The sequence below is a fragment of the Chiloscyllium punctatum genome, chromosome 45, assembly GCF_047496795.1.
Source record: "Chiloscyllium punctatum isolate Juve2018m chromosome 45, sChiPun1.3, whole genome shotgun sequence".
Taxonomy (NCBI): Eukaryota; Metazoa; Chordata; class Chondrichthyes; order Orectolobiformes; family Hemiscylliidae; genus Chiloscyllium; species Chiloscyllium punctatum.
The window spans coordinates 46095800-46108511 of record NC_092783.1 but is presented as its reverse complement, the minus strand read 5'-3'; the positions used below and the strand labels follow the sequence as shown (position 1 = coordinate 46108511).

General features: G+C 38.4%; 1 protein-coding gene across 3 annotated transcripts in view; it reads right to left on the bottom strand.

Moving 5' to 3' along the window:
- Positions 1 to 2632: 2632 nt before the first annotated feature.
- Positions 2633 to 12712, bottom strand: part of traf3ip3 (TRAF3 interacting protein 3) — a 39933-nt gene continuing 29853 nt past the window's right edge. Inside the window, exons 11-15 of one of the 3 annotated variants that reach the window (XM_072563645.1) lie at positions 11416 to 11478; positions 9379 to 9438; positions 9186 to 9298; positions 7342 to 7455; positions 2633 to 3774 (exon numbers count right to left, since the gene is read on the bottom strand). In XM_072563645.1, the coding sequence (XP_072419746.1) occupies positions 3679 to 3774; positions 7342 to 7455; positions 9186 to 9298; positions 9379 to 9438; positions 11416 to 11478 (446 nt within the window). In that variant the 3' untranslated portion in view covers positions 2633 to 3678. Of the gene's footprint in view, positions 3775 to 3813; positions 4458 to 7305; positions 7456 to 9185; positions 9299 to 9378; positions 9439 to 11415; positions 11479 to 12712 lie in introns of those variants that run through there. The other 2 variants (XM_072563646.1, XM_072563647.1) reach the window with 2 other exon arrangements.

Below are 12712 nucleotides of genomic sequence, written 5' to 3'. Positions count from 1 at the left end.
ATAGCACAGTCATTATATGTATTAAATTATGAGGTCGTAATTGTGACCTTGGGATCAAAACCAATTCACACTATAATATTAAGTTTAGTTCAATGCATAGATATTTTAACATAGTTATTTACACCACATAAGAAAAGTTGTTGGAAATCCTAATTGGATTATTGCATTATGTTACTATATTTATCTGCATGAATTAGCAATTCTAACTAGCTATCATATACATACACCCAAATAGGACCATCATCATTATCAGCAAAAACAGATGTGATGGAGAAATGCAGCAAGTCTGATAGTCTCTGTAGAGAGGAAAAACAGAGTTAATATTTCGAGTCCAGTGACCATTTGTTATGCAAGCAAGCTTTGCTAATGTGCCATTTCTGTAATTGTTGATGTGAATTGTTTTGCTTTCTGCTCTTTATTTTGAAATACGTAATGTTTTATTTCCACTTCCCACTTTTCTTTCATTACCCTTCCTGGGTCACATACTACTGAAGGAACAGTGCTGATAATCAGATTCCAGACCACTTTCAAGGCCTTCCTTGTTTTTGCAAAAATATACTTTTCTAATTAAAAACTGAATGCTGATTACAGAGCAATTCAAACGAGATATTTCAGAAAGCACAAAATTCCACTTTTGTCAGTTGCTCACTTTGCATTCTTAGGTACCTCAATCCAACTGCAAAATTGGAACATGCACTAAATACGGTAAGAACCATAATTGTTCTATTTCATGCATACAGCTTGAGGCATTCTGCAGATTACCAGCCACTTGGTACATCATGACAAAAAATACCTTCATGGCCTTTCCCTGCAGTACCTTTGCAGTAGCTACCCTAGGTGTTAGTGTATCCCTCAGAATATATTATGGTCCTGGACTTTGGAATATCCCAGGCTCCAACGTTTGGTTGAAGAAAGTTCTTTGTTTTGGAGGACCAAAGGTTTCAGGCTGAACAAACAGCATCTTTCACTGAATTGATGGTCCTCTAGGCACAGTATGTGCCTGAGAGCAGCCTGTACAGCACAGAATCGAACAACGTGGAGTTGCTTGGGATGAACCTCAATAAAACTATTGCATCTCTTTTTCAACCATATTTGCAAAAGCACATAACAGAAGGAAATACTTTATAATCTTCACCACTACAGCTGTCTTGAAGGTAGGGTGTGGTAGCACAGATTGTTTGGAAATGCATGAGCCAACCTGAAGGCAAGTGTCATTCTAACCACCAGCAAGCTATCTCCTGGTGTTTGACACAATTTGCCAAATGACTAACCATCTGCTCATGAAAGCATCTGACTGAATCACCCGCAAGAGGCATAGCCTCAAAGATATTATGTGCTGACCACTGCCTGATGGACCGCTGGTCAAAGGTATTTTTCCTGTTCAGAGTTTTCCACAGGAAACAGTTGATAGGATGCATTTGAACTACTTAACATGGCAGGACCATCCTTTACAATACTGGGAACTGCTGGAACTTCAGCATGTAATGACAGCACAGCTCAAAGAAATATAATGTTTGCCAGCAACTAAGATGTGCATATAATTAAGGTCCAAAGAAACCCCAGTTTGAGTTTACTCCATTACATCTGTTCCTGCAACAAGATGGCCATTATTGGATGTCCAGCAGAATATTGAAACAAGATGGATTTTTGACGTGCAGCTTGTGAACTTCATGTGACATCAGAACACTTCAGATTAACAGTCTGTATGAATTGCTGATAAATGGATTTCTTAGACCCGCCTGTTACGTGAATAATATGTTTGTCTTTGGAACAATATTGCTATACCTTCGCCGGGTCAACTTCCTGGAGCCTATATACACCCTGTGGGTGTTTATACATCAAAGAGATTGCAGGAGTTCAAGAAAGCTGCTTATCACAACCTTCTCAAGGACAATTGGGGATGGGTAACAAATGCTGGGTTTGCCTATAATGCCCCATGTGCTGCAAAGCTAAACTTTTAAAAAATGCCATAATAGGCACTTCATTCTGATGTTGTAAATGACCAAATTCACTAGGTGGACATCAAATTTGTGATAAAATAATGAAGCTGAGGCAATGAGTTATAATTTGATTATGGTGGCATTATTATTTTCCAAATGTTTTCACATGAACATCAAAGTAAAGTTTTAAAACACTTTTTTTTTGTGTTGTACTTGTGTTAAATAAGACGATATAGCACAGTTTGAATAAACATGTTGAATTGGTATTTTAAATGTAAATATTTGTTTCATACCGGAGGGAGAACTAGAAATTGTGAGCTGTAGATTTGTACAGAAATAAATGAAGTTCTTTTCAGTTAATTTGCACATTCATTTTATTAATCACCAGCATTATCTTATAAAAATAAAATCTCTGTGAAATCAATAATAACACAGCTGACTTATTATTTGCTAAACTTCAAAATTGTGATTCTTGTTTTTTTTAAATAACATGCTGTATGAAATCCATCATTAACTCCCGATACTGATTTACTGTTCAACTGAGTTGAACAATTATTTGGGAGAAAGTGAGGACTGCAGATGCTGGAGATCAGAGCTGAAAATGTGTTGCTGGAAAAGTGCAGCAGGTCAGGCTGCATCCAAGGAGCAGGAGAAGAAGGGCTCATGCCCGAAACGTCGATTCTCCTGCTCCTTGGATGCTGCCTGACCTGCTGCGCTTTTCCAGCAACACATTTTCAGCTCTGAACAATTATTTGGTCAAGAAACAAAACATATATCCACCTGCTGTCCTCAATCCATTTGTCAAGTTCTCATTTTGAAACTGTAAGCAGAGGATAAACTGTGGTTCTTCTCAATGACTAAGATTTGGAGATTAGGTGTGCATTGGGTGATCATGACAGACAATTCTCTCCACTTTCAATGAAGTGTGATACTGTAAATCTTTTAATTTTTTTAAATGAAATGTTGGCCTCATTGACAAATCTATAATTGTGGTTGAACTGAATGATTTGCTAGACCATTTCAGAGGGCAGTTAAAAATCAGCCACATTGCTGTGAGTCTACTGACCTATCTAGGCCAGACCTGACCTCCTTCATTAAAGGGCATTATTGAACCAGATAAGATTTTCAGACAATTAGTGATCATTCCATCGTTACAATTACTGAGATGACCTTTCAATTCCAAATGTATTTATTCATTTAATTTAAATTTCACCCGATTCCGAGGTGATACTTTCACCCATGTCCCCAAAAACATTAGCCATAGCCTCTGGATTACTAGATGAGTGACATGACCACTGTGCTGTCATCTCTCTAAAGTGGTTATCCCCTTTTCTTTCAATCTGGGAGTGTCTTATCACTGGCATTAAAGGGATTGGTGGCAAATGTCAATTAGAAAGCCTGCTGCTAATATTGCTGTACAGTCCGGTAGTAGATGAACAAATAAAAAAAATCTCTTATTCATTTTGCTTTCTCTAACCAAAACGGTGATTCACCAAGCATGTCACATAGGCAAGCAGTCAGAATTCCACATGTGAGAAGTTTTGATCTTAGTCAGTTTGGCAAGGACAAGCAGCAAGCCTGTGGTCTGTGAGCTTATGCATTGGTCCAATTTTATAATGTCCATCATATTCAGTAAATAATCTTTGCAAATGATGAAAGCACTACCTTGAAGACATTTGATGTTCAAAAGGCTTAAGCAAGTTTCTGCTGGTAAGAACATGTGCTTCATTGCAACTTCTTAGAAAGGAATATTGTCCAAATTTGCCCAGAGCACTGCCAACCCTGCTGTTGTTGCTGCCATTAGGAGGAAGGCCACACATCGACAGCACCTCCTCTAGAAGAGACAAAAACATTCAGACAATAAATTACTGGATACAGTGACACAAAAATATACTTGGATATCTCTGCCTATGCTAACTTTGGACCATGATTCCATCTTAGAAATGTTCACTAACAACATCGTTGAAGCTTTAGGTGTCATGAATTCTAAGCAATTATTCATATTTTTCATTAATACAATTAACTAGCTTTTGTTTGCTATGTCCTAAAACTATACTTATGATGAAAATTCATGCATGTTCTCCCATCCCAATGATTTAGCTACATTCTAGATATTCTTCATGTGCATGGTAAAAGTATAAGTTAGATTGGACAGTGAAGAAGGGTTTCTAAGATTACAAAGAGATCTTGATCAATCGGGTCAATCGGTGAGGAGTGGCAAATGGAGTTTAATTTGGATAAACACGAGGTATTTCACTTTGGTAGTACAAATGAGGACAGGACTTACACAGTTAATTGTAGGGCCCGGGGTAGTGTTGTAGAGCAGAGAGACCTAGGGGTTCAGGTACATCATTCTTTGGAATTTGCATCACAGGTAGATGGGCTGGTTAAGAAGGCATTTAGCATGCTTGCCTTCATTGCTCAGATGTTTGAGTAAAGGAGGTGGGACGTCATGTTGAGGTTGAACAGGACATTGGTGAGGCCTCTTCTGGAGTATTGTATGCAGGTCTAGTCACCCTGTTATAGGAAAGAAAATATTAAACTTGAGAGGGGTCAGAAAAGATTTACCAGAATGTTGCCAGGAATGGAGGGTTTGAGATATAAAAATTGACTTGAAAGGCTTGGATGCTTTTTACGGGAGAGTAGGAGGTTGAGGGTGGCCTTTTTGAGGTTTATAAAATCACGAGGGGCGTAGATAAGGTGAATGGTAAGGATATTTTCCCTAGGGTTTGGGAATTCAAAACTAGGGGTCATATTTATAAGGTGAGAAAGATTTCGAAAAGGACACAGGCAACTTTTTTTAGAATTGCTAGAGGAATGGTTGGATGCAGGTACAGTTACAACCTTTAAAAGTCATTTGGATAAGTTCATGAATAGGAAAGGTTTGAAGGGATATGGGCCAAGCTCAGGCAGGTGGGACTAATTTAGTTGGGGAACATGGTCTGTGTGCATTGGTTGGATCGAAAGGTCTGTTTCTAAGATGTATGACTCTATGATTCTATGACTCTATGACTGTATAACAAATTGACAGCTTAGTTGTGACATCTGCATGTTGTTTGGGTCTATATGATCCCTAGCTGTATTCTATATTTTGAATATTAGGTAAATGGTAGAATCACGATTCAAATGAAGGACACTTTCCGCAATGCTATGTTCTCTATTGAGATTAATCAATCACAAAGCAGAATGAAATCATCAAACTAAGGTGTTTTCATGTAACATATTATACTATTCTATATCTGTGCTTTAATATTAGGAATTAAGGAAGAATTCTAAAAATGTTTATTGTAGTAATATTTAATGCATTGACCTTTCACAGTTGAAACTAATAAGGTTCAATCTTGCCCCACTTAAAACCCAGGATTAAAATTGGGCCATTATTTCTGTCATATCTACAGCTTCCTACGCTGGTTCTTTAGCTCTTGTCAATTCATAAGGTCATGTTATAATTTAAGTTAATATTATGAAATTATAATGTTTGATGCAGTACCCCTGCTTGTGGTTAGCTATTATATTATGTTAGTTTTCCAGTCTCCATTATCTTCTGCACTTTCTCAGATTCTCTTTCACCAGCCTACTGCACAGTATATGTTCTAGGAATTTTTTCCCCTCACATTTTGTGGATCATAAATACTGTTTCTTATTTTTCTCTTTCTTAACACCATTATAATTTTTGTTCATGAATATGGTTCTTTCTTTTCCATATGATAAAGAGCTGTTTTCCTCTGAGTGAGCTGAACATGCCAAAGTTAAACTCACCTGTCTTCCTTTCCCATTCCCTAAATTAGAAGTGTCTTTCGCTGAACAAACAATGAAAGGTTTGTTAACATACGGAATCTGCGTGATTTCATCTCATCTTATTCCTGGGCTATTTAAGTACTAGTTGATAACTGTGAAGCTCATAGGAAGTTCTATATTAAATGATACTGTATTTATTCTTATAGTTTTTGCAATGAAATATTGCAAAGTCCATTATTTGTAATATATCTTTCACCCAATCAAGTCCAATGTAAACAAATATTTCACCATTAAATTACAAATATTAATTATTTTGTTAGTTAACTTACATTATTAAAATGCCTGGTAGCAAACAATGGACTAGCAAAAAGGAGTACCAAAGTGGATTGTTGGAATTGTAAAATGAGCTGCTGACTTGCTATCGTCAATTTTGTTCGATTATTTACTCTATCTACCTTGTGAATTGGGTCCAATAATCTATTCACACTTACATTATTTAACCCAACACTGCATGACAATTTCTTATCATATTGTGTAATTTATGCAAAAATATAGCAGCAAGTATGGCACTCTAAATACCAGAGATGATAATCCCATCTGTAATAATTTATGCTTTATTGTTTATTTCAAGAAGCATTCAAACAGGTTTCTAAAATAATGTAAATATGGAATCAGTTTAATTATATTGAATTTATTCCAATGATGACATGCAATAAGTTTTAACTTTGGGTGACTAAATTCTGTTTGGAGACAGGAAAGAAATTAACATTATAATCATGTCTTCAACATCATGATCATTGGTACATCTCTTAGTTTAATTTATAATGTAAAAATATTTTAGCTTTGTTCTTGCCTTGTTGATGCATATTGCATTAAGTAGGCTATGATTAAGAACGGTTTCACACTGATACTAGCCATTGATTGTATTTGCACAAACATTTGTGTCATCTGCTTGTTTCCTCCAATTTGCTACAAAATTTGTCAAAGAGACTGCAAATGTTTCATTTATAAAAAAGTAGCTTGTTTGCTCTTTTTTGTCATTACTAGCTTTCTGTTCATATATTTAACAACAGTTCCTTCTTTTAAGGAAAAAAGTGATGTTGCAGGGTCTGAAAAGATAGGTGTCAGCACAATTAGTTTTAGATCACTCTAGCAAAGAGCTGCTGTTGACCCAATACACCTAAGGGCTTCTTTTGTGGTGTAAATATAAGAGGTATATAAGCCAAAAGGGAACAGAATGGATAGCTGAAATAACTGTGATGCAGTAGATGAAATGGGTGGAGGCTTCTGTAGAGCAAAGACATAACCAAACTAGTTGGGGCTGAATGGCCTGTTTCCACACAATATATTCAACTTAATGTCTTTGGTTCTTTGTCTTTAAGATATGTTGTCAAATTAATTCAAAAGAGAACTACCAAACATCTACAACATTTTGATGGGTTAACATCAGATTAAAAGATTATTGATGATAATTACAAAAAAGTTAAAATACATTATTTGAAACCAAATGTTGTTTTGTGAATTCATGTAAAGGAAGCATCTGTATTTGATTTCAGGTCTTAAAATAAAACCTGGTGATTTATTGCCTGCTAACTGTTAAACTCTGGTATTAGTGGCCATTTCTCACCTTGCATTGTGACTGCAGATGATTTCAGAACCTCACCTGGGTAGGTTTCTTCTGAAAACTTTTTGACTTGGTCGGAGGATGCTGCATGTTTTTTACAAAGGCACGATGCTCATTTTGCATAATTGTGAGTTTAGAATGGAGTTCAATGCACTACAGGATTGATGAGAAAGAATAGATTATACAAACGAGGAAAATAAAATGGCTCAGAAACAGAATTAAGAGACAACAATCCTTATCAATGTTCCTCAATGCGAAATAAATCTCCATAAGTCAAATAGAGAGTTCCACTTCCCATAATGAGTATTGTTAAGACTTGGTACTATTTTAACCTACACACAGGGATTGTATGCATTGTTCATCCATTGTACATCTTCTGTGATGTGGCCGTAATGACAATGGAATCATCAGAGCATTATTACCAGTCAGGATGGACACTCCTCAGCTGAAAACTGAAAATGCCTTTTTCCTCACTTAGATTTCAGTAGAATGCAAACCTAGAATAGGCAAAACTATGCCTGTGTACAAATATGATTTATTTATTTATTCTGGAATTCTCTTAGTTTTTCCAATAACAACTCATGAAATTGAACTGAAATCTCTGTAAATGACTGACCATATCATTTCATGCTATCATAGAGGAACATTAAACCAACAACCATGGAATGTGCACTTCAGTTTCTGACAGGATATTTACACTGGGGACGAAATCATGGAGGCAGTCCTGATTCAGCAGGTAGCAGCACTCTGGGGGCAGCAGCAGGCAATTACAAGTTGCTGTCCATCAAGGATGTAACATACAGCCCCCAGAACTGTAGACCCAATCTGAGGGGTAGCAGCTCAGCAGTCTTGCAGTGTTACTGCTAACAGTGACCGACGCTAACATCTTCAGGATGACAGCAACCTGGAAGTGCTGGTAAATTTTGAGGAGGAAGCCAGACAGGCAGAAAGGCTTGGCAATTGGAGCTGGGCAGTAGTAGTGGTTGTACTATTGCTGACAAGGCAATCATTGTCACCAGGAGCCCTTTGTGAGCCATGTAGTGTCCATTATAGAGGCCCTGTCCTAGAAACCATTGGGAAGCTGCCCAGGTTTTCCTTGTGTCCTAACACACGGTGGCAAGAGTTGAATTTGATAAGTTATTCATTCAGGGATATGGACTTCACTGGTTGGGTCAGCATTGATTACCCATTTCTAGTTGATCTTGAGAAGATGGTGGTGAGCTGCCTTCATGAGCTGTTGCATTCCATTTGGTGTAGGTGTACACACACAGTGCTGTTAGGGAAGAAGTTCCAGGTCACTGTTTAGACTGTTGAGTGACTCAATTGGCTGGGTAATGAGTGGACTCAGGTTCCTACTACTGACAATATGCCTCTGTGGTGATTAGACATCAGGCTTCCCTCCTGACTCCTTCCCTATTATACTTCCGACACTCCCACCTCCAAGCCTAAATCTAAAGGGGTGTAAAAGTTTAACCCAGTCATTTCATAATCAGTCAACCTAACTTTTTGAACCCTATGGTGTGAAATATGACTTTTATTTCAGTATTAGGTAGGTATTTAATATTCATGAATATTAATCTAAAACCATAACACCGAATGTAATCTAACTGTGCTATTAGTATTTCAGAAAAGGTAACTTGTTCCCAGCTGTAAGTATGAATAAACTAAAATATTTCAGTCAAGTATTCCAGTATTAACCTTTGAAAAAAGGGAACCCCAGCATTAAAGCCTTTTAAAAACAAACTCTGTCAAAGAATAGTTATAAATCAACATTAAACTTTATATAGGTTTTGGTTTCTATTCTTGCACAAATGAGGCTGTACATAATATGTTGCATATAATTTTCAAAGTGGGGTTGCTTGAGCAGATAACCAGTTTCTCACCTCTTCCTCTTTGGCATGAAGTAGGGCTGACTGCTTTTCCAATTGGTCGCTCAGTTTGTTGACCTTCAGTTGAAGTGCCTGATGCTGGTGTTCGCTCCTGGCACTAAGCAAGTCTAGAATAAATCAAAACCAAGCTTGACTTTGATCATTAAATGCTGAATTAATCTGGAGTGGCTGTGATCTCTTTACTAACCATTCTGTTGCATCACTTTCTCATGTTCTGTAGCCTGGATGGTTTTCTTCTGCAACAGCTCTGCAATTTGAAAAGTATTGAATAGAATTACTTTCAGGTGCACAGTTATTGCCTCACATCAGTTGAATTTCATGTCTATTCAAAACCAGATGTAGGGGATGTTATGGAACTGGATGATATGACAAAGCTTGGGCTGAGATGCACACTGTTAGAGACACAAAACTGCAGATGCTGGGATCCAAAGTAGACAGGCAGGAGGCTGGAAGAACACAGCAAACCAGACAGCACCAGGAGGTGGAGAAATCAACATTTCAGGTATAACCCTTCTTCAGGACTGAGGGTGGGTGTCAGGGGAGCTGCAGATAAAGGGTGGTGGGGTCAGGGTAGTGAGGTGAGGATAGATGAAGACAGGTAGAGGACATAACTTGGTTGGTCAATAGGAGAAATTAGTCCGGTTGGCAGCAGGGAGGAGTGGAAGGGAGGGGAGGGGCTCGGAAGGGAGTCAGGGAATGGGAAGACCGAGGTTTACCTGCCTCTCTTCCAACCTAGTTTACTGCATCAGGTGCTCCCAATGTAGTCTCCTCTACATCGGGTAGACCAAACATAAACTTAGGGAATGGTTCACCGAGCATCTCAGCCTGGCCCACAGGGGCCAACCGGACTTCCCAGTCACCGCCCATTTTAATTGTTCTTCCCAATCCCTTTCCAACATGATCATCCTTGGCCTCCTCTATTGCCACAATGAATCAAACTGCAAATTGGAGGTGCACACTGTGGCAGAAAATTTAAAATGCTGTTCCCCAAGACTTCAGAAGGCATTACTCAGTGGCAGAAAATCCAGTTCTAGGAAACTTTTGTTAAGTCCCAGTGGTTTGGGATCTCTCCTGCAACCACCCTCCCTCCCACTCCTACCAGTTTAGCAATAACCTTGATCATTCTTTTAGGCCCATGGCAATATCCTCCTGCTGCCAAACTTTCACATTCCTAGCATGTTCTATTGAGTTAAGGTAAGAATCTGACAAAATCCTTGAAGTTAAAACCTGGGACTTAAATCTATTGGAGCTTACATCATGGAAGTCGAGAAAAAGCTCCTATGTTCCTCAGTCATCATCTGGATAATTAAAGGCAGGATATAAATCCTGAGCTTATAGCTGTTGAATTTTGGTAATTTCTTGATTGACCCATCTGATTTTACAGTTGGAACTTTCTTCTGAGGCGAGTGTGACATTGAAAAAATTCTCTGATTCATAATTTAATACAAAATAAACTCTCTTTAATTTACACATGGAAAAAGATGTTGTGATAATTATTACTTTTCATAGAACACTATCTCAGCTGATAATAGATTCATTCAATAACATTCAACCTTGGAATTGTTCTCAAAGAGTTGAACTATGTTGGTCATTTGGTTAATTGTCCAGTGATATAATGATACAATTTAGCTGGGATGCAAGTAATGCAAAGCACAGCAGAACAGGCTGCATCTCATTCATATCCAATTAATTCATTGAATAAATCATGTCACACAACTCAACCAAAACAGGAAACTATATTGTCTTTGCAGATGAATACTACTGCATAAAATGGGCTATGGTTTCCAATTCACGTGATGTAGGTACGAATTTTCTTTGGAATATAAATCTATAATGACATCAACAGGCAATAATTCACTAGGATGTCAAACTTGAAACCTCTACCAAATAGAAGGACAAGTTCAGCAAATGCAGGAGAACACTATCACCACCTAAATATCCTCTCCAATTCATCAACTTACTTGACCTGGACCTGTATCATCAATTCTTCACTGTGGCTGTGTCAAATCCTGGAACTCACTTCCAATAGCATGTGTGTGCACTGAAACCAGACTGACTACACTGAATATTTGAGCAAGGATGAAGGATAGACCATTCAGCCCTTCAAGCCTGCTCTGCCATAGTTCCATCTGATCAGAGGAAATTAAGAATACAAAATTAAAGCTGGTCTTGCCGGCAGCATTCACATCCCATGAAAAATGAATTTAAAATGTCAAATGCTTACCCTGTAGGCTAGTGATTGTAGATGCCATAATCTGTTTCTGCTCTTCTGCATTTTGTAAATTTGCTGGAAAAGGAAGCAAACTACATTTAGTCTCCGATTTACACAATAGCTGCACGTGGCAGAGGTTTCAAACCTTTCCAAAATCACTGTACTACCACAGGAAGCCCAACTAGAAAGGAACATCATTTATCATTGAACACCAAAATAGAGCCTCTACTCATGGCGTACATAGGCTATGGCCTAGGACAGACAGTTCTGCAGAGTCATTGCTAAGTCTGCTTTATAAAGGACTCAGATAATGAATTCCACTTGAGCAGGTCACTGCCTGTTACTAAGGAAATGCATATTTAATAGGTTCCACTGAGAGATTAAATATTGATTTCCTCTGAGGCTTGAAAGCGTTATCGTATCCCTCCCCCTACAAGTCTGTGGGCTCCTACTCACTCCTGTGATGTTTTGCTTATGGCCCTATTCCTGTTGCTTTCCAGGTTTGGTCAAGGTGCGTATAAAAAGTAGGCAAATATCTCTTCCATGAAAACCATTGAACAGTCACTGCTCATCCTTGGTGACGAGTCTGTCAAAACAATTACCTCTGTAGAGAGTTCCCACATGACATGGTTGACATATTTTCTTTGATATCTTCTCCCCAGTTTTGACAATGTACAATACTGGTCCCTTATTTTAAGGATAACCCTCGTGATCTTTGGAAGGTTGTCACTGCAGTTCCTTACGTGGACTCTCCCCCTAATAAGTTTTGAGATCCAGAACAAATTTAAACTGTTCAGAAAAGATTTACAAGGATGTTGCCAGTCATAGAGGGGTTGATCTGTAGGGAGAGGCTGAATAGGCCAAAACTATGCAGGTTAGGTGAGTTGGCCATGTTAAATTACCCTTGGTGTTCAAGGATGTGTAGGTTAGGTGCATTGGTCAGGGGTAAAGACAGGATAATAGGGTAGGGGCATGGGTTACTCTTAGGAGGGTCAGTGTGGACTTGTTGGGCCTGTTTCAACAATGCAGGGATTCTATGGAATAAGTCAAGATTAGAGTAGTGCTGGAAAAGCACAGCAGGTCAGGTAGCATACGAAGAGCAGGAAAATTGACATTTTGGGCAAAAGCCCTTCATCACAAGGGTTTTTGCCCAAAACATCGATTTTCCTGCTCCTCAGATGCTGCCTGACCTGTTGTGCTTTTCCAGAACTATTCTAAACTCCAGCATCTGCAGTATCCACTTTCGCCCATTCTATGGAATAAGGCTGGGGCTGTTTTCACTGGATCATCGGAGGCTGAGGGGTGACCC